The sequence below is a fragment of the Pempheris klunzingeri genome, chromosome 10 (assembly GCF_042242105.1).
Source record: "Pempheris klunzingeri isolate RE-2024b chromosome 10, fPemKlu1.hap1, whole genome shotgun sequence".
In the NCBI taxonomy this organism is placed as follows: domain Eukaryota; kingdom Metazoa; phylum Chordata; class Actinopteri; order Acropomatiformes; family Pempheridae; genus Pempheris; species Pempheris klunzingeri.
The window spans coordinates 17,023,452-17,046,515 of NC_092021.1; the positions used below are offsets into that span (position 1 = coordinate 17,023,452).

At 39.6% G+C, this 23,064-nt stretch overlaps 4 protein-coding genes across 5 annotated transcripts in view; 3 read left to right on the forward strand and 1 right to left on the reverse strand.

Annotated features, from left to right (window-relative positions):
- Nucleotides 1-958: 958 nt before the first annotated feature.
- On the forward strand, nt 959-4,716 carry klhl23 (kelch-like family member 23). The gene is made up of 4 exons (XM_070838148.1): nt 959-1,029; nt 1,117-2,346; nt 3,812-3,964; nt 4,049-4,716. Exons 2-4 carry the CDS (start codon nt 1,122-1,124, stop codon nt 4,357-4,359), a joined length of 1,689 nt encoding a protein of 562 aa, XP_070694249.1. The 5' UTR covers nt 959-1,029; nt 1,117-1,121; the 3' UTR covers nt 4,360-4,716.
- Nucleotides 4,717-5,399: 683 nt separating this feature from the next.
- ssb (small RNA binding exonuclease protection factor La) lies at nt 5,400-10,560 on the forward strand. Its single transcript, XM_070838401.1, has 12 exons — nt 5,400-5,473; nt 6,132-6,198; nt 6,290-6,393; nt 7,498-7,672; nt 8,564-8,671; nt 8,759-8,862; nt 8,989-9,060; nt 9,157-9,199; nt 9,295-9,435; nt 9,525-9,711; nt 9,805-9,930; nt 10,027-10,560. The coding sequence occupies exons 2-12, from the start codon at nt 6,139-6,141 to the stop codon at nt 10,104-10,106; spliced, it is 1,200 nt and encodes a 399-aa protein (XP_070694502.1). The 5' UTR covers nt 5,400-5,473; nt 6,132-6,138; the 3' UTR covers nt 10,107-10,560.
- mettl5 (methyltransferase 5, N6-adenosine) lies at nt 10,127-13,050 on the reverse strand. Its single transcript, XM_070838402.1, has 7 exons — nt 12,797-13,050; nt 12,604-12,718; nt 12,337-12,521; nt 11,528-11,610; nt 11,156-11,207; nt 10,655-10,704; nt 10,127-10,260 (listed from the first exon to the last, which is right to left on the reverse strand). The coding sequence occupies exons 1-7, from the start codon at nt 12,894-12,896 to the stop codon at nt 10,219-10,221; spliced, it is 627 nt and encodes a 208-aa protein (XP_070694503.1). The 5' UTR covers nt 12,897-13,050; the 3' UTR covers nt 10,127-10,218.
- A 1,199-nt stretch (nt 13,051-14,249) lies between these two features.
- ubr3 (ubiquitin protein ligase E3 component n-recognin 3) overlaps nt 14,250-23,064 on the forward strand; it is a 38,050-nt gene continuing 29,235 nt past the window's right edge. For both annotated transcript variants that reach the window (XM_070838013.1, XM_070838014.1), the window contains exons 1-16: nt 14,250-14,691; nt 15,497-15,636; nt 15,809-15,961; nt 16,446-16,601; nt 18,185-18,225; nt 18,373-18,439; nt 18,517-18,647; nt 18,892-19,120; nt 19,833-20,012; nt 20,910-21,043; nt 21,200-21,286; nt 21,367-21,432; nt 21,550-21,639; nt 21,748-21,876; nt 21,991-22,043; nt 22,550-22,683. In XM_070838013.1, the coding sequence (XP_070694114.1) occupies nt 14,255-14,691; nt 15,497-15,636; nt 15,809-15,961; nt 16,446-16,601; nt 18,185-18,225; nt 18,373-18,439; nt 18,517-18,647; nt 18,892-19,120; nt 19,833-20,012; nt 20,910-21,043; nt 21,200-21,286; nt 21,367-21,432; nt 21,550-21,639; nt 21,748-21,876; nt 21,991-22,043; nt 22,550-22,683 (2,227 nt within the window). In that variant the 5' untranslated portion in view covers nt 14,250-14,254. The remainder of the gene's footprint in view (nt 14,692-15,496; nt 15,637-15,808; nt 15,962-16,445; nt 16,602-18,184; nt 18,226-18,372; nt 18,440-18,516; nt 18,648-18,891; nt 19,121-19,832; nt 20,013-20,909; nt 21,044-21,199; nt 21,287-21,366; nt 21,433-21,549; nt 21,640-21,747; nt 21,877-21,990; nt 22,044-22,549; nt 22,684-23,064) is intronic.

Consider the following 23,064-nt stretch of genomic DNA (forward strand, 5'->3'; position numbering starts at 1 on the left):
ATTGTATTTGTTCACATTTCCATTTGTTGTAAATTGTACAATTGTGTATAATATCTCAGTGTAAACGATAAGGTACAAGTTACTGTGCAGATTCTTAATGCAAAACAAGCAACTAAAATATTCCTCTACAATAAAACTATCCCACCATATGAAGTACTAAGACCTAATGTAACATTTTACAGTTGCTGTTGCGATTTGTAAATTACTGCATTCAAACGTTCTTCAAGAGGTCTGTTGTTGGCATTTAAATACATTTCACAAGCACTAAAATCCAATTTTCATTATCTGATTTAACAGAACTGTCCTTTAGTAACTGAATGAAAAGATTATTTTTTTCCCCACCACTGCGTTTAGTTTGAGTACTGCAGTCTAAATTCCCACTGTCCAGTGTGCTCCTGTAAATTCCCAGTAAAACCAGTACATGTAGTCATATCTGTGTGACCTTGTGCAGGGGTGAATATTGCGCACTTGTGCTGTTAATCCTGAGGATTAGGAAAAGCCTTGGCCACACTGGAAATGGGTTTAAAAATGTCATGGCAACGACAGGAATGAGGGGGGAAACATGAATGGTGAGCAGTGCAATGGCTCCTTGCGCTGTGCTCGAAGGCGACGCTCATTTGTGTAAGATTTGTATTCAGTTGGTGCGTCTGTCGGCTCCACTAATGCGCCCGTCCGGGAGTGCATCACGAGACTGTGGATGGAGGTTAAATTTAGGCTGTGGGAGAAAATAGCGGTGTTGGGTGAATCCTCTGAGTGGTTGCTTGGTTTTTTTTTTTTTTTGTCAAGGACCTGCTTGAGCGTGCTGCAGGAGAGGAGAGGAGAGGAGAGGAGGGGGATGGCCGCTGCGCACAAATACCAAAATAGGATAGGGCTGCCTGCGACCGTCCTGCACGAGCTAAATTGAGGTTTGTGTGTGTGTGTGTGTGTGTGTGTGTTTGTTTGTGTGGAGAGAGAGGAGCGTTTTCACAGAGAGGACACTGCCGAGTGTCTGACTGTCAGCACGGGTCATTCATGGAAAGAGGATTAGGGGTAAGCTCATAGTTTCTCTTTATGAATTTGAATAAAGGGGCATTTGAATCGACGTTTGCATTGACATACTTACCGTATTTCTTCCAGATATCATGTCGCTTAAGCAGGATGAAATCTACACATACGACTTCTGTGATGGTGACCACGCAGCTGAGCTCCTGGATGCGCTCAGGCGCTTCTACATCAGCGGCCTGTTTACCGACGTTACCCTGCAATGTGGCGAGTCCGGGCAGGTGTTCCACTGCCACAAGGCGATGCTGTCCGCCCGCAGCTCCTATTTTAAAGTCATGTTCACAGCTGATATGAGAGAGAGGTCAAACAGCGTGATCAAGCTGACCGGGGTGGACTGCGGCGTCCTGGGTGCCCTGGTGAACTACGTGTACACTGCTCAGGTGTGCATCACCGAGAGCAACGTGCAGAGCCTGCTGGAGGCTGCAGACCTCCTGCAGTTCATCTCTGTGAAACGAGCCTGCGAGGAGTTTCTCGTCCGCCTCCTCGATGTGGATAACTGCCTGGGGATGCACGCTTTTGCTCAGCTGCATCTGTGTCCCAGCCTGGAGAGGGAGGCCCGCAGGGTGATGCTGAGCAGGTTCGCGGAGCTCCTTCAGCAGGAGGAGTTCCTGGAGCTGGATCATGAGAGGGTGAGATCAGTTCTGGCCGCTCAGAACCTCACCGTGCAGAAGGACGAGGTGCTGGTTGATGCTGTAGTGAAATGGGTAGGGCATGACTTGGACAATCGTGTGCACCACACTGCAGACTTGCTGCACTCCATCCATCTGGACCTGGATGAGATTTACTTCAAGGCTACTTTAGAGGTGCACAGGCAATGCTTGCAGAGCAGTGAAGGGAAATTTAAAGCTATGATCATTCAGGCTTTAAGGTCCAATGGCAAGGACATGTCCACGAGCAGAAAAATGTCTTCCAGCATGTATGTCATCGGTGGATACTACTGGCACCCTCTGTGTGAAGTCCACATATGGGATCCCATCAGCAACACCTGGGTGCAAGGAAAAGACATACCTGATCCCACCAGAGAGAGCTACAGCGTCAGTTTGCTGGGAGCGAACATCTATGTGACTGGTGGTTACAGGACGAACACTGTTGAGGCTCTGAACAACGTTTCAGTTTATAACTGCGACTACGATGAGTGGACGGAGGGTTGCCCCATGATCACAGCCAGATACTACCACTGCTCGGTGGCTTTGCATGGCTGTATTTATGCCATCGGAGGCTACAGAGGAGGAGCTCCAGAGCAAGAGACTGAATTTTATGACCCTCTGAAAAAGAAATGGTTCCCTGTGGCCAAAATGATCCAAGGTACGCATGATATAAAGTGCACACATCAACTGATGGGGAAGAAAGAGAGAATGAATTAATGTTGAGGAAACAATCACTACAGGGTCAGCTTAGTAGCATTTCTGGAGCTTTTGATCACATAAGATGATCTTCATCCGCACATGGAGTTTGCCCAGTTGTCAAAGCATTGCAGATGTTCGGTTTCTCATATTTTTCTGAGCACTTTCAGGACTTTGTAAGATTCAGAGTTGATTCTTAACCATCCATCTGCAGTTTATGTTGAAGTTCATGTGATTTAACTGAAAGCTCCCACGGTGAGATTGTTGTCTCAATGGCTGTTTCCAAGGTCACTGAACCTCGATAGATTAACACTTGTGCTCATGTAGTTTACTGGAAACACCACACAAGAGGTGTTTAGCTCAAAGGTTCACCTTGGCGATACTAGTTTGACAAAAACATTCTTTACACAAGATCCACTTCCTTTTTCTGAGCTCTCAGTTTTGATGGATGGAGTTTGCTCAGTTGCCACGGATACAGTTCAATCGTCATAACAACTGAACCATATCCTGAACCTCTCTATGGCTAAAGCCCTCGGAAGGAATCAAGTAATTAGAGATGGGGAAATTAAATAAAAAATAATTAATGTTTTCACCTTTTTTTTGGTAGTCATGTGCTGGATCACATGACTACCAAAAAAAAAAGGTGAAAACATTAATTGAATGTGAACACGGTTGCTTGTAGCAACGAACCCACAAAGAATTATCGCTCTGCTGCTCACTTCAGCTCTACAGAGTATTTTATCATCTTTCAGCTGATTGTTTTGGTGTGATGGCCCACGGCTTTACTGTTTTCCTTCTCTCTCACTGCTATCCGAAGCCCAGACTCAGGCGGCTGGTTTTAGTGAAAACGTGAATGAACATCTGCTGGATGTGTAAATAAGTGTGCGGAAGTGTTTGCGAATGAGTTTGCCATATCAACTATATATAGTAAGGTATACTGGACAGCGAGCCGGTAAGGATGATTTAAATCCTTCATCACCCTGTAGGGGTTCATTTTGTTATGACTGCTGCTCGCTGTACATTACCTGTACCATTACGTGTACTGTACAGTACCCGTTTACTAAGTGGCCTTGTGCCAAAGAAATCAACAATGTGACACAAAATACTGACTTTAAAACAGTCTTATTGACTTAAAAGTGATTTCATTGATTTAAAAATTTAAATGCTTCCGCTATCAGAACCGCAGCAGTCTGTTATACAGAAATAACAGACTGTAGAGTGCCGTAATCGAACAGTCAGAATGAAATATTCAACGAAGCCGTGTAATAAAAAGTGATTGCATGTCAGTGTTGTGGTTACAGCTTGTTGTGCTGCCCTTAAAATAGTTTCAAAGAAATCAGTCAATGCAGGTTTAAGTCATTAACATTTATAGACATGAGTGATTGATCAAATGATACCTACCTGATGAACCTCTGTTTCTTTTGAAGGGGTAGGAAATGCTACAGCCTGTGTGATGGGAGATAACATCTATGTGACTGGAGGTCATTATGGCTACAGAGGAAACTGCACCTACGACAAAATCCAAGTTTACAGGCAAGATGTCAATGAGTGGAGTATCCTCACCATAAGTCCTCATCCAGGTACGAGAAAACAAGAAGAGAGAGGAATAAAGATATAATATGAGATATAATACTGTACTCTGATGTAAGATGATCTGTTTTCAGAGTACGGGCTGTGCTCTGTGCCCCTCGACAACAAGCTGTATTTGGTGGGTGGACAGACGACTATAGCAGACTGCTACGACATGGAGAGAGACGAATGGAGACCAGTATCGGTGATGAAGGAGAGGAGGATGGAGTGTGGGGCTGTGGTGATAAATGGATGTATTTATGTAACAGGGGGATACTCCTACTCAAAAGGGACTTATCTGCAGAGCATTGAGAAGTACGACCCTCAGTTGGACTCTTGGGAGATTGTGGGGACTCTTCCCAGCCCGGCCAGATCACACGGATGTGTTTGTGTTTTCAATGTTTAGCGTCAAACCCTTATCACAAATGCTGTTATTTTTGTGCCAAATGGCAGGTCCACTATGGCACAAGATGTCAAGTTAGCTCATCTTTTGCACTGGATAACCTTTAGAGAGCTACGCCTTTACCAAATTGAGAATGTATTAAAGAACAACTGTTTCATGTAAAACTCAGGGGCCTCACAGTTACGATTTTAGCAGACAGAAAGGAAGGACTGACAAGAGAAAGAAGATGACAATATTTACGTATTTTAAAAGCCACTTTACATGTACACAGAATCCACCTCGACTACTGATGCACAGGGATACTCCAAATAATCTCTGTACAACTAGGCTGTTATTTGATTTAATAAATCACTACCTTTATCATGTGATTTGTGCCTGGATTAATCAGCAAGTTCAACAAGCAGTCACATTGAAATTCATGTCTGGCTTCCTACAGCTTTTGAATGTTATTATATATTTTTAGGGTGTGAACTGTTAGCTGTTATGTAGAGAGTTTGGGATTTCGACTTTGTTGATGTTGGTGGTAGTTTAAAGGTCAAGGCAAACTTACTTGTGTCTCAGCTTTCAACAATAAGTCAATGAAGTCATTAGGACAAGATATACAAGCAACACAAGACAAAAGATGTGCCAATATAATTTTAAAAGAAAAAACAAAACATAAGTAACCTAACGAATAATAAAACATCAGTAACTAATGAAATTGTAAATATTGATTGTCCAAATATGTACAATTACCATATATGACAGCTGTACCCTCTTATTAATTAATTTAACTTTATTATTATTTAAATATTTAACTATAATTTAATAATTATGTTAAAATAATTAATATAAATGGAATATAAATAAATTGTAGAAAATGGAATATAAATAAATACATTGAATATAAATATCAGTAAAGTCAATATGCAGTCCTCTGTAGTTACACTAGAGGTCATCAAGTATTTGCTCAGTTGAAACTACTTTGAGAGCTCTAGCAGCGTTAGCGCGTAGACTGACTCTTTTTGGACCTCGGTGAGCTCCGTAGCACGCAGTCCTACAACGTGCGAGCAGAAAAGTGAAGGAGGACTTTTGGCTTGAACAGCTAAAACTACTGCTAGCGGTGACTCAACGAAACGTAAGCGTACCGTGGCTTAAAATGGGCTTTTACGGCTTCTTTATATTACTGTGGAAATGTTCTGCATGTCTACAAAAGAACAGATATTATCTTGAGTTTGTTCGAGCAGCACGCTTTTTGCAAGAATGGAGTTACGTGTAAATCACTAATTTAACATTACTTACTGAGTTTACGGCTGAACAATTTATCACTAATTAATTAGTGAATTAAACGTATAACGTTGCTGTTAACGTGAGTGGACTCGGTAAACTGGGTGAATTAGCATTTAGTGAACCGACACAGCGTGGCCGGTGTGCAGCTGCTAAGCTAGCAGGTTAGCTACCAAGCTAGCAGGTAACCGCAGCAAGACCTGAGGATAAATGAAAACAACCAATGGACCAAACCCCCAAAATATTAAATCTGCGGCGGTATAAACACACAAGTCCGTACACATGAGAAGCTTGGACTGTAGATTACACAGCATTTTTGCTTAAATGAGTGCTCAATTTGCAAGCAGTTGATTTATTTTCTTTAGATATGCTAACAGTTTATGTTTAATTTTACACGAATGTGTCACATCTATCAGAGTGAAGTTTATCTAATTGACAAGGACATATTATTTATCTAATTGACAAGGACATATTTTCCTAATTGTATGGGTTACTGTTGCTCTGGACAGACAAATCATGGCAGAAAATCAACATGGGATGTCTCCTCTTGAAACGAAAGTGGCACGACAAATGGAGGTAATTCTGATCTCAATACTTACATACACTTACATGTTTTTAAAAATCACTTAAGTTCAGTTGTTAAAATGTCACTTATTCCCAACTCTAGTACTACTTTGGGGATCACAATCTTCCCAGAGACAAGTTTCTCAAAGAACAACTGCAGCTTGATGATGGCTGGGTGACTCTGGAGACGATGCTTAAATTCAACAGGTCTGTTACACTTCTCTTTACCACATCACTAATACTACTGGTATTGTAGTTGTATTTCACTCAGTCATTATTAGCTGCAGTAAATTAATAAATAAAAGCTGACTGATGATATGAAATGATCTGGCGGTCTCTGCATCAGTGCCTGTATGTAATGTCGGTGTTGAACCTGCAATCGCACTGCTCTTATTGTGTGGGTACCTCTGTTATCGCCACACCTTCAACCTCAAGAAAGTGTGTGAAATCACAGACATGTCAAAGTTATCTACACTAAATTAGTGTAGTGTCAGAGTTTTTTTTTTTTTATTACTGAGGAAAAAAGTGGTTGACACTGACTGAAATGTGTGTCATCTCACAGCAGCGTCAGCTTTTCCCTTAAAGACTGTCAACACCTCAAAGGCAGCTCCATTTGCTTTGTTTTAACAGCTGATGAGGAAATACTTGCAAATACAGCATACTGAAGCTTCGATGGTTAGGGTTAGAAATCAATGTTAAAGCAGTGCTCATCATTGGATTGTGAGGTGGAGTTTTTCAATCAGATGATGGGAGGAATGGAAAACTGTTTGGCTGAGCAAGAAGATGAAGACAGTGGTGACTAATCAGTTTATAGACCCAATGTATGACTCATGACAAGCACGGCAAGATTAGCACATGCTGTCACTCTGTCCCTGAACTACACTTGTTACCAGCCAGATTACATTTCGTAACAACACACACAAACTGACACACCTCATAAATAAAGTAAAATGTTGCTGGATTTAAGAGGTTTTCATGTAGGGCCAGACTCCTGTGTTAACAACTAGGCAATATTTAATTATTCAATTGTCTGTTTTTCTCTGGTATTTTATGTTGCTTTCTAATCAAGCTTAATTGCCTTATAGAGGATTGCAGTCGTAATTCAGTTGCCTGTGTGATTGGATGTTTTTTCCTTTCCATTCAGTCTCATTACAATGAAGACTTTAGATGCAATGCAGTGTCTCAGTTTTCTACAATCACTACAGAGAGCTAAAGATTGCATGCTTGTGTATTTACAGCAGGACTGATCTTGAGTTGTTTCCCCTCTTCAAAGTCAGAGTATTTGTTGAAATGTCTGTATTCTCTTCCCAGACTGAAATCTTTAACTACAGACAGCAGCGTCATCGTTGCAGCTCTTCAGAAATCAAAGTCTGGCCTCTTGGAAATCAGTGAAGACAAGACTAAAGTCAGGAGGTCTCCAGAAAAACCCTTACCTGAAATCAATGATGAGTACAAAGATGCTCTTAAACACAAATCTGTCTACATCGTAAGTTTATAAATTGCTTGCACACAAATTCAGATTTGTAGATTTTGTCACTTGCATTCCTTTGCCAGTTTATTAGGTACACCTGGTTAAAATTAATGCAGTAGACCTGCAATGAATCAAAGCCTTCGTGGAGGTCGTAATGTTCAGTTTCTGTTGAGGATGAGGAGTTTCTTCCCTCAGACCATTCAGGTTCAGTGACAGTACAGAAGACTTTGCACAAAAAATTGAAAAAACAAAAACTTTAACCTGTCACATTCCCATAATATTGATTCCATTACCACACCTCATAATGCATATATTATGCACTGACTATATCGTTTCATTTTTCTGGAACACATGACTGCTATATTGTTTGTTTCATTTCTCTGAAACTCATTTTCAACATTGAGCTGTTACTGATTATTTTGTCTCTTTGTTTCACAGTTCAGTTTCACTGAAATTAAACTTTTGTTTTTTTAATATATATTATTTCAATCTATTTGTACATCCATTAACTGTTTTATTTTTAGATTATTCCTTTAATAAATAACCAGAATTAATCAATTTGTCAGACTTGTTCTGGAGCTAGGCATACAATAATTTCACTATATGCATTGAGAAGGATTGTATATGGTCAGTTTAACACTACAGATCAACAGCACCACAAACTGCAGCCTGCAGACAAATGAGCACCCCTGGAACAGTTTGAGCACTGAACATTGTAACCATGAAAGGATTATTTACTGCAGGACAGTTGTATTGGACTGCATTAGTTTTCACTAGGTGTGTCTAAAAGTGAGTGTATGTTCACATTATATTAAACTAAAGATGTATTTTTTTCCTCCCTGCAAATGTTTTACCTTGGGTATAATGTTGTTTTCCCACATTTGAATATCATCTTTTCTCATGTAGAAAGGGTTTCCTCTCGAAACTACCCTTGATGAGATTCAGGAGTGGCTGAGCGGGAAAGGCATCATAGAAAACATTCAGATGAGGAGAAACCTGCAAAGGCAATTCAAGGTATCTCAGCTGTTCTATGTAGCAATCAAACACTGCAGTGAGTTTGGGGAGATTTATTTTTTTTAATTCCATACATTGATTTTACAGGGATCAGTGTTTCTCTGCTTCGACACAGAAGAGTCATCTAAGCAGTTCTTACAACGTTCAGACCTAAAATCCTTCAAAGACAACGAGATGATTGTTTTATCGAGGTACGCTGCACTGCTTCCTGGTTTAAGATTTATCTACAGTGGCACGAATGGTGTGTATTTCCATGCAATTTTTTGAATATCACCATATATATATGTAAAAAAATGTCATTGCTATTCTGCTTTCAGAGAAGACTACCATGCAAAGAAAGCAGAAGAGAGAAAACAGTTCAAGGCAGAGACAAAAGCAAAAGCTAAACAGTGAGTACAACAGTACATTCCTCTCCTTAAAACATACTGTATGTTTTGTGAAAAATGACTGACCTCTCTCCTCTGGGGAAAAAAATTATAATTCAGGGACAAGGAACAACAGCAGAAACATGCAGAAGAGAAAGAAATGGTAATGCCCCCTTTTAAGTGCTTCTAAGCTTCAGTTCTCTCACTGGGATGGGCTCTGGTCACAGTACTAATGATGATTTGTCGTTTGTGTTGCAGGGTCTGCTTTTGGATGAGCAGACAGGTTGCTTGTTGAAGTTTTCAGGAGAGCTTGAAGATGTTTCAAGAGAGGACTTTCATGCATTGTTCTCTGGGCACGGAAAGATAAAGTGGGTCGACTTTACAAGAGGGGCCAAAGAGGTAAGTAAACCCCTCCGCTCAAGTTTCGCTCTCAGAGTAAAGAGATGTGACGTAGTTAAAATTGTGCGTCTTTGCTTGCTTTCAACAAGGGCACCCTGCTTTTCGATGGGAGTGCAAAGGAAGCGTTTGATAAGGCCACAGAGGCGAGCGGCGGAGAATTGAAAATCAAGGACAACAGCGTTACGTGGCAGTTGCTTGAGGGCGATGAGGAGAAAGAGGAGCTGAAGAAGATAATCGAAGCCCAACAAGAATCATACAGCAGGAACAAAGGCAGAGGTGAAAATGATTTCCAAACTATTTTAGAGCACCAATGGTTCATGTACTGTGTTTTTTCACTTAGCACTGATGTACCCTGTCTGTCTTTAAAAGGTGGCAGAGGAAGATCAGGTGGCAGAGGAAGAGGAGGTCGAAGGGGAAGAGGTGGCAGAGATCAAGGCAGAAGTCAATACAGGGGCAAAAAGACAAAATTTGATAGTGATGATGATGAGGACGATGGTAAGTTCAGCATCTTTCGTAGCTTCAAAATTTGGTTTGGCGAGATATTTCTTAACTAACACTATTGATCATATCTGCTTTGTGCTCCTCCTCTAGCACCCTCCGCCCCAAAGAGAGAACTAGAAGACGCTGATGGTCCTGCAGCGAAGGTAGCCAAAACTGAAAACGGATCTTAGTCAAAAAGCCAAACCCAGAATTTTACTTTTTTTGTTTCTCTTTTTTTCGAAAACCTTTATTATATAAACAGTGAAAATGCAGAGGCAACTTAAATCCATTCCAGTGAAGGCGTCAGGCTTTGGAGAATCGTAGGAAATCCACTTGGATGTCAACCTAGAGAACAGTTTGCAAAGCTTGGTGTCAGTTTTCAGCCTTTCAAGTCCCTGTATATTGTGCCTCTTACATGATTTGTGTACTTGTGTTTCTCTTTAAGATGTCTTTGATTTTATCATATTCAACGTAAATTGGCTATTTGACAGAAACTTATTTCACACGAAGATTAGTTGTTAAGACCTGTGTGACACCTAGGATCTGTGTGCCATTGTTTTTTTTTTCCTACATTGAGTGACATCTGCTTTGCTATTTTTTTAAGTTTGCATATGTGAATAGCAAATAAAAATTTATAAAAACGAATTAATATCTATTTGAATGTGTTAGTTACAGCTTCAGATGTGTGCTTGGAAAACATGTATCCCCTGAGACTGATGTGACAGTGATATTGTCTTACCGATTTCTTTTTGTGGAACTTGTATGATGCTGGCAAGTCGTATCTTAATTCTGTAAAGAGAGCACAGTCAGTGTTGATGTATTGAGGCAGGTGCTATTTGCACCTGGGTGTAAAAAGCTAATGTGGCTATTTTGTTGGAAAGAATATTTTAATGTATTCTGCCTTTTATATTTATATTGGACTTGTTTTAACCCAAACTATGATCTTTTCCTTAACCTAACTGACTGAAAAATGATAAAGAAAACTGAAATCTGAGTTAACAAATCAGTGTAGTAAAATATTGGTCTCACACAGGATTTGAACAGTTTTCCTTTGTGAAAGTCCTGTACCTAAGCTATTCAGCCACCACACGCACCTCAGCCCAGAATCACATTTATCATTATTTATACTGTGTGATCGGAGGGGGTGTAAGTAGCCAAATGGCATCAATTTGGCAATTTGCACCCGGGTGCAAATACACTCCGATATTTTAATTGCAGAGATGTACTGTATTATTCTTACCTGCTATTACGTCCATTTTCACTCCCCAATCATTAGCTTTCTTTTGTATGTGCTGTAATCAGAAGAGGAATTACACGTTGTCAAGCATTTCAGTCTTTGTACAAGAGATGTAGACCTGAGACTCGAGTTAAAGTTGACAAATGAAGACTTCAGACTTGATCTTCATTGTTGTGGGGGCAGAAGTATTCCTCATGTTTTGACCTCTTCATTTTAAAGGGCATGGTTACAGCTATATAAAATCACTGTTTTACTAATATAGCTTTGAACAAAAAGTGTTAAAATGTAATTTTAACGGTCGGAGACCTGGAAGACGTGTTTTCTGACTCTTAATATCAGTGCCGTACATGTGACTGGTGTGGATACTGAGCTCACCTCTCGTGTTGATGTTTTATGAAGTGAATACACTGCTGTCTTCGCCATTGTTAGAGCGGCCCTCAGGAACTTCATGTCCATGCCTTGAATGAAGAATAGAAATGTAAAATTAGATGTGACTCAACAAGGCTGCAGTTAGTTAAAGGGCTAGTCCACTGATTTTTTTTTGTGAAAACTGTTAAATCTCTCATAACTTTGGAGGGAACTTTCCCAAGCCAATTTCATATCGTATGGGATGATTTATCAAATTAATCCAACATTGGGATCAAATTTTGTTTTTTTAAATTGTGACATTTTCAGTGCAAATACTTTAACCCGAACCCCTGTCTGTAAATCTTATCCACTGTGGAAGACCATGTGATGTAGGAAGCTCTGGAAAATGTATGTGGACCTTGGGTTGAGTTTTTATTACATATATTCTGCAATCATGCAACTGTCTAAAGTTGTACGATGACATGAGTTCTTACAAGTCAAAATCCATCCATCCCATATAACCTGAATGTGGCACAAAGTATGAGGAAAATAATCTCTGCTGATTAGTTATTCAAGAAAATTGACTTTTTAAACAGAAATCCTTTTACATCTGGAGTTGTAGATTTTGAGAGACATGGGAGGTCTACATAAAGATGCTATTAGGTGATATTATAGGAATGAGTGTATCATGACCCATAAAACAGGATTAAAGCCAGAATATCTTGGACTCTGCTGGATCCACTTTTTTTCTTTATAAACTGGCCTTTGGAAGTCCTCAAACCTTTTAAGAGCACAATACTAAATCACTGGAGCATTCCTTTAAACTGTATACTCACCTTGGTTGTGTTTGGTCCCAAATGGAGGATTCATTATCACAGTGTCAAACTTTTTGGCATAAGCCTCTGCCTCCAGGGAACAGAGGTCACACTGGACCAGATCCACGTTAGAAATCTCAAATTCCTCTGCATTTCTCCTGAAAATGTCCAGCGCGTCGGTGTCTATGTCGAAGCCGACGCACAAGCTGAAGAAAAGGGAGAGAAGGGAGTGAAGTCAGGAAAAGGATTTAAGACTATAATGAGGATGGTCAGACCTGATGTTCTCACCCTGCATCAAGCATCGCAGCCCCGATGCTGAGGACTCCACAGCCACATCCCAGATCAGCCACTAGTTTACCATCAATGTCATCAAACGTACTCTGGATTGTATAAAGCATGCATGCTGCGGGGAAAAGCAGAAAACTAATTAAGAGTGTGTGCTATTAAGAAACTCCCCAATGTCCACACGTTGTCGCCTCACCTGCGATATGAGGGCTGGTTGGATATTGCTCAAGGAGGATTTTTGGCTTTTCAAATGTGTCCACTTGCTGTAAGCAACTTTCCAGCTCTTTTAGTTTCATTACGAGTGACTGTGATGCCCCACACCGGTCTATCCCTTCTCTGACAACCTCTATTGTTATTACTAGCAGCTATTCTTCTGTTAAATTAGATGTGAGTTTCACATTTTGGGGTTGAAGACCACTTCCGCACAAGCCTGTGCATCAACTAAAACAATCCGACTTCGACCCCGGAACGGGTTTTCGTAGTTCCTCCTTGCATTTTTTGTTTTTTTTGTTTTATGAAATTAAATGATTGTATCTAAATGGTTAAACAGGTATCTTAAATATGAATTAGTTCAGTACAATACAACTGATAATACAAATAAACAAACACATAAATAAAATGATAAAATAATAAAGAAAAATATGCTGAAATATCTAATAAATAAAAAGCGACATGAAAGATATTTACAATGTGAAATTAAGTGTTTTATAAAAGTGTAACATTTTGTTTGATAATCAATAACGGATAATTTATCTGTTAAGGGCTATACACATTCATGATATGACCCCCCAGTGATGTGTTGCACAGGTGCACTAAGATAATGTCTTATCTTTATCATTCTTATGCGAGAGGGGGGCCCTAATGAGGCCATCAGGTGCCAGAACACAAGAAAACAAAACAGCATTTGTGTCTGAGCAGGTTAAATAAGACAGACATCTTAGACTCTAATAGATTAAGTGCATAAATACATATAGGGGCTTAACTATATACAAGTATTATCATTATTATTATTATTAGTATTAGTATTAAATACAAAACAAAACTATTTACACTGGGGTATCATATGATATCAGACATCAAACAAAATGGATATTTAAAGCTTTACAAATTTCCACTGTTTTCATTGTTTTAGTTTTCCTCATTCCAAGTAACATCCCAATATCGTGTTTTATTTCTATTTTAAATTGTTCTATGTGTGGCATTAGTATATTTGAACTTGTGAATATAATATTTTCCATATAGAATAAAGACGTCCAAGATAAACAGTTGTTTTGGTTTTTTTTTACCATCAATATTATTCTTAGGAGAATAAAAATATAGAAATATAACGTTTCTTTTTTCTAAATGAATACAATCAATATAAATCAATCCCAATACTATTCTTGTCACAAAAACATATAAAGTCTCTTATTCAAAATGCATAAATCTAATGCTAACATTGGTGCTAAAATCTAATGCTCATTTATTTAGATTTATTATTTTGATAAATCTAAATAAATCTAATGCTTAAAGTATTTTCATTGCACACTTGCTGTAAAATCTCATTTGGAAAATCCGTCAGCCGAAGTCGACGTAACGATCCGTATCGCGAGAAAACGCGAGAACATGGAAACAAGACAACAAAAATAAATTTGTGGACAACAAGCCAGAGTGCATGATGGCGGCGTCGCTGCTGCTACGCCGGGACAAGAAAGCCACTGCCGCCCACTTGAAGGCAGACTTGAATCGGACTGACAATGGCTCCGGAGTCCGACAACTTCAGGAGCTGCTCGACGCTGTGCTAAATCCCGAAAAACCAGCAGCGGACACGGAGGCGCTTGACTGGTGTAAATGTCTAATTGCAGGAGGCGAAGGTTTCGAGGAGTTCTGCAAAACGGTCCGGTCCTATGACAACGCGACTCTGTGCGGCTTGGTCTGGACGGCTAATTTCGTGGCATATCGATGCCGGACCTGTGGCATATCCCCGTGCATGTCTCTGTGCGCCGAGTGTTTCAATAACGGAGACCACACGGGCCATGATTTCAACATGTTCCGGAGCCAGGCTGGCGGGGCCTGTGACTGTGGAGACAGTAATGTCATGCGAGAGAGTGGGTAAGTCCAAGCTAGCTGCTAGCTAGGCTAACCAACGGCTTAGTCAGTATTGTTTTGACAGCTCTTAGTGGGAAGTGAGCTAACTTAGCCTAATAAAATGCCCCCATCTGCGTAGTCGGTGTCAGCTTGCAGATAATCCTGTCTGAGATATGCTTACGAATTACTGCCAGGGAGCAACAGCTCTGAATATTACGATGCTCCTGTCATTTATTAATAGGAAACCCTCGACTCCCGTTAAGCAGCTCTGCTCAGAGGGTTAGCTAGCTTTGCTAATATTAACCACGGCAATAATTCTCATATCAGCAGCTGTAGCAGAGTTTTCTATACATCTCTATACTACTTATACACCACTCCTTTTTTTTTATTACTCTTAAATACTGATTTGCAGTGAAGTGACATCTATTTCGATTGGCTAATTTAACGTTTTATTTCATTGCTGCTCAATAGTGAATGCACCTGTCCTGCACCTGACTGCTCATCATGTCACATCTCCATTTGTGACAGTAGTTTTCTCTTTATGCACAACCATAGTTTGGATGAAATATTGCCTGCACCGTGCATATTGGCAGAGATTTAAAAAAGATTTTTTTTAAAAAGCCTCCCACATTCTTACCCTTGAAGGCTCACCTACCCCAACCATTTCTAACCTCAACCTAATATTCAGTATTGTCTATTGAAACAAAAAAAAAAAATCAAAATGAAAGCGTATTTAAATTGATCCTTTGGGTTTGATAGGACTTTTACCTGATTTGCACTCAGTTCCTGGTGTCGCCTGTAACATCAACATTTGTTATTTCTCTGGCAGGTTTTGCAGACGGCATCGGTTGAGAACGGGGGAGAACGTCCCGTCAATACCTCGAGACCTTCTGTTGATGTCTGAGATGGTTCTTCCTCGCTTTATCCTGTGCATCATACAGTATCTGAGAGATGGATACACTGAGCCAGGTGAAAACACTAATGACCACAGTCATCCATATTCTCTCATTTACTTTGATTTTGCCATTTTGTATGTGATGCGGATCTCCTGTTGCATATCAAATGCAAAACCGGATCTGCTGTGTAAGCCAGATACCAGAGTTATACAACTTGGCTTGAATCTCTTATCTTGCTTTACCAGATACCTCAACTGAGAGAGATCTACAGAAAGTACTTCAGCAGCTGGAGCCTCAGATCTCTTTCCTGGAGGAGCTCACAAAGATGGGAGGAGCAATGAGGACTGTTCTCACAAAGATCTTGACCAATCAGCAAACATTCAAGGAGTTGAGCATGGGTAAATATCTACATTAGACTTTGTGTCAGACCAGCACATGTTGATAATTATCAAACACACCATATGACAGAATTGTAGTTGTTTCTGTCTTGGATTTAGGGAATAAAAAAAAAAGTACAAATAATATTGTGAGTATGTTTCTTTAATGTTGTCAGTTGCCAATGCATTACATTTACTTTTCATGAGGAAAAGCCAGATACTGCTTGATTTATTTAAGCACCTATGAGTATTTTCAAAACTTGAAATTGAAAAATGAATGCATATACTAAAGGTATAGCCTTCACTGTTAAAATATAAAGACAAGGGAAAAGGAAAGCATTTTGGTCTGCTTTTTCATCTAAGCCATGGATCCTGGAACAGAATGCCTGATCCAGAGCGCCTTTACTTCAAGTACAGCGTATTTGGATGTGATTAAGCTTCTTTCATCCCAAGATTTTGACATCACAGTAATTGTCGCAACTTCTGTTTTGCCTTACTGTCGCAGGCCAAGAGGAGAACTTGTATGCTAAAAAGAACTATGAGAAGTATTTGTCAGCCTTGAAGAATTCAGGTCTGGTGTCTGTGGAAGAAAAAGCCCAAGGTGCTACTGCTGATGTTGCTGTTGGTGCCGAAGGAGGTGCAGGAGCAATGGTCCTTCTGGGTAAGTTGACCAATGTACATTATAAGAAGCATATTTACACTAACCCTCTGTTAGCTTCTTAAAATGGCTTTAAAGCAGTTTTGAAATTCTTGATCATTTGCATGTATTTTTGGACGGTCCAAGCCCTGTAAGTATGGATGGAGGATGTGGCTCATAAATAATATCTCAATATTTTTAGGCTATGCTGCAATATACAACATATATATCTCATTATACACATTTTATCAAAGGTAACACAAGGTACATTCTCAAATAGTGGCTGAGGCCAGGGGATTGAGGGGTCCAAGCCTTTTTGAAGCCTACAGATGCAAACAAATACTAAATAATTATATGAGTTAAATAGTTATATTGGTATAGTTATAACATTGGCAGTAGAAACTAAACAGAGAGGTAGGTTAACACCACTGGTGGAATATGACTAAGGACATTTACTCAAACATGTGCACTTTACTGTTTTCTTTTCTTTAGTGTTTTTCATTTTCTGCAACTTAATACTTGTACCCCACTGCATCTTAGAGGGAAATATTGAACTTTTACTGCACTACATTTGTCTGACAGATTAAGTTACCTTCTAGATTACAGTTTTTCATACCCTTCCTGACCAGTGAAAACCACACATCTCAAGATTTTGAATGTTTCTGATAAATTGAAGAATTAAGTGAATTAAGTTCCTTTATGTAATGGGCCTAAAGTGTATGTGTGTGTTGTGTGTCTCTCCTGGTGGGTGAGAGAAGTACTGACACATAGCTGCAGCCACAGAAAAATGCATGCTATTAGCGGGAGTTATGACAAACTCAGGTTGCAGTATTGTGTGTTTGTGTTTGCTGTCACAGAAAAGAAAGAAAAAGTCTCTGTTTATGTAACGTTACTACGATGACTTCTTGTACTCTTCACAGCAGCGTTGGTCCAGACTATGAAAAGCTAGTTAGCAGCTACTAGTCAAGCTAAAGTCAGTTAAAATAGCCTAAAACTGGAGGTCCCCAAGTACTGTTCGGAGATGAAAGCTGTGGATAGAGTAAGGTTTTGTTCAGACTGCCAGCCTAAATCTTTTTTTTTTTGGCATTTACAAGGGGCAACACAGAAAATTGGAATATGATCATCTGCAATATCACACAATGATTTATATTTGAATAGATCTAATATACTTGATTTATCATCCAGGCCTACCTGTAGGTGCCAGAATTATACGTTATTGTTTGGACGGAGTGAAACATAATCCCATTGTGCTAAATGCTAAATAAATCAAATGATTAGCACAAATTTACACTTTATCCCAAAGCACCACAGTCCTGTGAACACATTTTACACACAGTGTTCTTTACCTGCCTACAACATATCTATTCCATGTCATGATCTTGTGTGATATCAGGTGGTTGTAACGATGGACAAATCAAGTTTATTGGCAAACGGTAAAACAGTCAATTTTAGAGAACTCAAACTTTGCATACATGATTTTGAAGTAATTTGGGGGTTTTTTTGCAAAACTGATATCTCATGCATCTCATCTCTGCATTGTGTTTGTTCAGTGCTGTTATGCTGCTAACGGCTACTTGTGGCTAAATGTTTTTCCTATGGTTTCATAGGAACTGCTGCACCAGGGAGCCCAGCTGAATCTAATAAAGAGGTATGTGCCAGCATCACACATTGAATTTACCATAGCTTTTACACCTGCTTTTACCAAAAGTAGTTTACGCTTCAATTGATTATTCTAACATTTCTTGATAATATATATGAATTTTTTTTGTTTGTTACATTTTTTTTTCCCTTTTAGGAGGACCAAGATGCCGGGCAGTCTGTTGGACAGAGGAAGAGGGTTAAGCTGAGCAGCAGTACCAAAGGTAAATGTAAAGAAAATGTAATGCACTAGTATATGCCACATGAACTGTCCATTTAATTATGTCTTTTCTGCCCTCAGACCCGTGTATTATTGAATCCCTGAAGCACAAGTGCTTTCTGGAGGAGTTGCTCTTCTGGACAATAAAATATGAGTTTCCTCAGAAGATGGTCACCTTCTTACTAAACATGTTGCCAGATCAAGATTACAAGGTATTTTCTCTTCCATATTAACATTTATTTGCAAAAAAGCAACAGTTTACTGTTAGTTTTAGATGCATGTCTGCTCTTTTGTTATATACTATACTTTGTTTGCATGTCATGTTGTGGACTCTCGGGTAACTGAAATGATGCTTGTCATATGTATTTTAAAGCAAATGGAGGCCTATTGGAAAGCCGCAGCATTGTAACTGTGAGCCTTAATTGTGTTATTGGCTTTTCTCTTTCTGTCTGGCAGATCACTTTTACAAAAACATTTGTTCAGCATTATGCATTCATCATGAAAACACTGATGAAAAGCCACGAGTCAGATACCATGTCCAACCGCATTGTACATATTAGTGTACAGCTGTTCAGCAATGAGGAGCTGGCTCGACATGTGACAGAGGAGTGTCAGCTGCTGGACATCATGGTCACTGTCCTCCTCTACATGATGGAGAGTTGCCTTATTAAAAGTGAGCTTCAGGGTAAGTTGTCCGAATATGTCGGCCGTTATTTTGATTTAACACACCTCATCACACTTTGTATTAGTAAAGAACGAGGCAAACGGCTGACGTGATGCCCAGTTTGGATCACCACATGGGAACAGCGTGATATTTTCCGACTTTGTTTTTCAGAGGTGATTGCAGACTGATTGGCTTATTAACTTATTTGGCAGTGTGCATGGTGAAATGATTGCTTTACCAAAATGAAATTCAGGTTTAAAGGTTTAGCTTCAATGTTACAACTCAAACTGTCACCTCCTCAAAAGATCCAGTGTTATAGATGGGGCCATAAGGCATGGATGAGCTCATACCAGGAGGGGATTATTTTTATGTTTGTGGTATCATTAATTCTGTTGTTCATAAAGACTGTACTCTCATTAGTAGTAGTACAACAAGGAGAATCTGGACTGCTTTCAAATGAATAAAATACAGCTGTTAATTTTGCTTTGTCCTTTTCATCATTCTTAGTACACAAAAACATGCACAGATGTTTCATCCCGCTGGCCTTTCTCATAGTGCAGGCTCTGACTGAAATGAGCTTGTTTTTGTACATTTTTGATTGCAGTCCTGTTTTTAAAATTCTGTTCCTCTCATTGTCTGTTTCTTGTCATGTGTTGTTTCTTTAATTACAATGCAAAATGAGCCGAATTGCCATTAACCTAACAACGTTCTTTCTTATTTTTCTCTCTATTAGATGAAGAGAACAGTCGCCATGTTGTGGTGAACTGCAGTGAGGCGCTGCTGAAGAACAACACCTACTGGCCATTAGTTAGTGATTTTATTAACATCCTCTCACACCAAAGTGTAGCGAAAAAGTTCCTGGAGGACCATTCATTGTTGATGCTATGGATGAGCTTCGTGTCATTTTTCCAAGGTAAAACATAGTTTGATTGGTAAATGCACAAATATTGCGGTTTCTTTACTTGAGCAGAACAAAGTGTCTCATTCAGATTTTGGGGTTCAGAGTTGAATATCTGTTAGAGGACAGACACTCTGGGTGTCCTGCTGTATGTCTGCTTTTTCATTATTCAGACTAGAAGCTTTAACAGCTCAGACAAATGGTCATGAAACAGGAGTTGATCTTGAATCCCACAGGTGTGAAAACTGGTTTCTGTGGTTAATCTAGTTCTTGTGTACCCCGTCAAATCACTCATGGCAGTGTAGTGGTTTGATAATGCCACTACACAATTTAATACCCCTGCCATTAGTAATATAAACTTCATGAGGTCAAACACAACACTTAACTGAAATGATTGCTCCTGCAGGCGTTCAGTTACACTTTGTACACCAACAGTATTAGTCAGATCAAGGTGGACCTCATCTGTCCTCTACTAATAGTAATGCCTCATAGAAAAAGTGAGTTGTGGTGTGTATGACTCTTTGTCACTGATTTAGAATTGTGGATAGTGCTGCTCATTTTCCATGTGTGCTCTACCACAGCCCTAAAAATAACACACACCCATGCATGCACAGTGGGCTTGAGTATCTCCCTGCTGGCGTTGTGGGCACAGTGTCACTATTACATTGTATGCATGTCTGCAGCGTTGCTCTTGCTTTAAATGATCGTGTTTTATGTATCTTATTATATGCTTACACACATTAGCATGTGCATAAATGTATTCAGTGGTAAAGAGGTCTACGCTGAATATTCAAAATACAAGATCCAGTCTTTGTGATGTTTTTAATGAATTGCTTATATGAACGTTAAGAGGCCATGTTACATGTGATGACTGTTTTAAATCTTCTTTTAAATCATTTTCTGCTGTCATAGGTATGAACCTGAATAAGCGGGAGTTGAATGAACATGTGGAATTTGAATCACAGACATACTATGCAGCATTTGCAGCAGAGCTTGAGGCCTGCGCACAACCAATGTGGGGTCTCTTAACACACTGCAAAGTCAAAGTAAGTCCTGTCCCTACACTTTGCTCCCACACACATCTCCTGTGTACATCGCTGATGACCTTAAACATTTAATGGAATGTGCTTCTCAAGCATCCCTCATTCACTGACTGTGTAACCCTGTATGCATTTTTAACATGTTAAATTCCATGTTCACAGGAGACGCAAGAATATACTAAAACTGTGGTACGCTACTGCTTGGAGACCCTGCAGATCTGGTTTGATGCCATTGGCTTCATTGACGAGGTAAATTTAAAAGTCAAACCACTGATATACAAGCAAGCTCTCACCTCCCGTGTTTCTCATGGCTCTTGTATCTCTTGTAGCCTGCTCCAAACCAAGTGACATTTCACCTGCCACTGCATCGCTACTATGCCATGTTCCTCAGCAAGGTATGTCAAAAGCTCTCATCTCTTAAGACTCGACTCTGTAGTATGCTCCTGTGTGTGTGTGTGTGTGTGGTTTTTTTTGTCGCATTTTAAATGAATTGCTTGTTTGAACATTTTTAGGCTGTAAAGTGCCAAGGCCTTGACCTGGACAGCCTCCTTCCTGACCAAGAGATGCTGATGAAGATCATGGTGCACCCACTCCAAATCCAGGTATAGCACTAGAGGCCCATAAACACATATGTGGTTTGTGTTCATGTATACATCTTCTCCAGCTCTGTAGCTGCATGTTAACTAAAACTCTGCTGTTTATGGCGTTAGGCGTGCCTGTCAGAGATCCACAGCAACATGTGGGTCAGGAACGGTCTGCAGATTAAGGGACAGGCTATGACGTACGTGCAGTCACATTTCTGCAACTCCATGATTGACCCAGACATCTATCTGCTCCAGGTTTGTATTGCTGTAGTGCTCGCTGTCAGTATCACTCATACACATAATCATCATTTTTATTTTTTTGTTCCTATTTATTTTGAATTTCTCTTTCTGTATTCATGTATTTCACAGGTTTGCGCATCAAGACTAGATCCTGACTACTTTATCTCAAGTGTTTTTGAGAGGTAAGCCCCAACTCTTACTCATGCATTCATATAATCAGGGTTCATACAAAGTCTCGAAAGTTTGGAAAATGCTTCATTTTTTTAACCTGTATGTTTTCAAGGCTAGGAATATGCTTGAATTTGAAAATACTCCTTGAAAACGGTTCGTCTCCACCACCTTGACATGGTACAGCAGTTGCCATGAGCACTACACTTATCTAATGTTTAATATGTAGATATATTCTAACCTAAATATGTGAAAAGACTGAATGAACACGTAAATATACTAACTTAATCTAATTTTATTAAATAGTTTACTGTACCACTAAACACAGAATAATACTTTTTTGCAGTTGCTTTTATAGAAACAATATAGATGTGATGAACGTCTGGATATTTTTGGTTTAGGTGCCTTGAAAGTGCTTGATTCTTACTGTCATGAAGCTGTACAAACCATTTGTAATGTGTCTACATTTGTTATTCAGTGCAGGTTAGTAGCACTGTGTACACTGTATTCTCCTTTGCAGGTTCAAAGTGGTTGACCTGTTGACCATGGCGTCCCAGCATCAGAATGCAGTGTTGGACTCCGAGCAGGAGAGGCCGATGCTTGAAGGAGCGCTGACCTTCCTGGTCATATTGACAAGTCTTCGCATTCATTTAGGTAAGCGCAACAACAGAGGATGTACTGGGAGAAAGAAATTAATGAACAGCTAACAATATAACAAAAATGTGCCTCTGTTAAATTTTACTTCCATAAAGCTCGTAATGTGTTTGCTGTCTGAGGTGTTATTATATTGTAACGCTCATTCTGAAGCCACAGTGTGTTCAGAAAATATCCTGGTGTGTGTCTTAACTTGTGAGTGCAGTTTTCCTATGTTTTGCATGTCAGACTTTAGACATTTCAGTTTCCACATCAAATAGTTTTGCAAAGTTTCTGACTGATAAACCAGTAATTCACCCTGTCATGGCTCAGTGGGACACTTGAATTGAATAGAGCCATCATTGCTTTTAACACCTGTGTTATTCCTATTATGACACATCA

Coding starts and splice junctions, on each gene's coding strand:
- klhl23 (XM_070838148.1), top strand. CDS start 1,122: ATGTCGCTTAAGCAGGATGAAATCTACACATACGACTTCTGTGATGGT. Junction 2,347..3,811: donor TGTGGCCAAAATGATCCAAG/GTACGCATGATA, acceptor TTTCTTTTGAAG/GGGTAGGAAATGCTACAGCC. Junction 3,965..4,048: donor CACCATAAGTCCTCATCCAG/GTACGAGAAAAC, acceptor ATCTGTTTTCAG/AGTACGGGCTGTGCTCTGTG.
- ssb (XM_070838401.1), top strand. CDS start 6,139: ATGGCAGAAAATCAACATGGGATGTCTCCTCTTGAAACGAAAGTGGCA. Junction 8,672..8,758: donor ACCTGCAAAGGCAATTCAAG/GTATCTCAGCTG, acceptor TTGATTTTACAG/GGATCAGTGTTTCTCTGCTT. Junction 9,436..9,524: donor TTACAAGAGGGGCCAAAGAG/GTAAGTAAACCC, acceptor GCTTTCAACAAG/GGCACCCTGCTTTTCGATGG.
- mettl5 (XM_070838402.1), bottom strand. CDS start 12,896: ATGAAACTAAAAGAGCTGGAAAGTTGCTTACAGCAAGTGGACACATTT. Junction 12,719..12,796: donor AACCAGCCCTCATATCGCAG/GTGAGGCGACAA, acceptor TTTTCCCCGCAG/CATGCATGCTTTATACAATC. Junction 12,522..12,603: donor GCTGCGATGCTTGATGCAGG/GTGAGAACATCA, acceptor CCTTTTCTTCAG/CTTGTGCGTCGGCTTCGACA.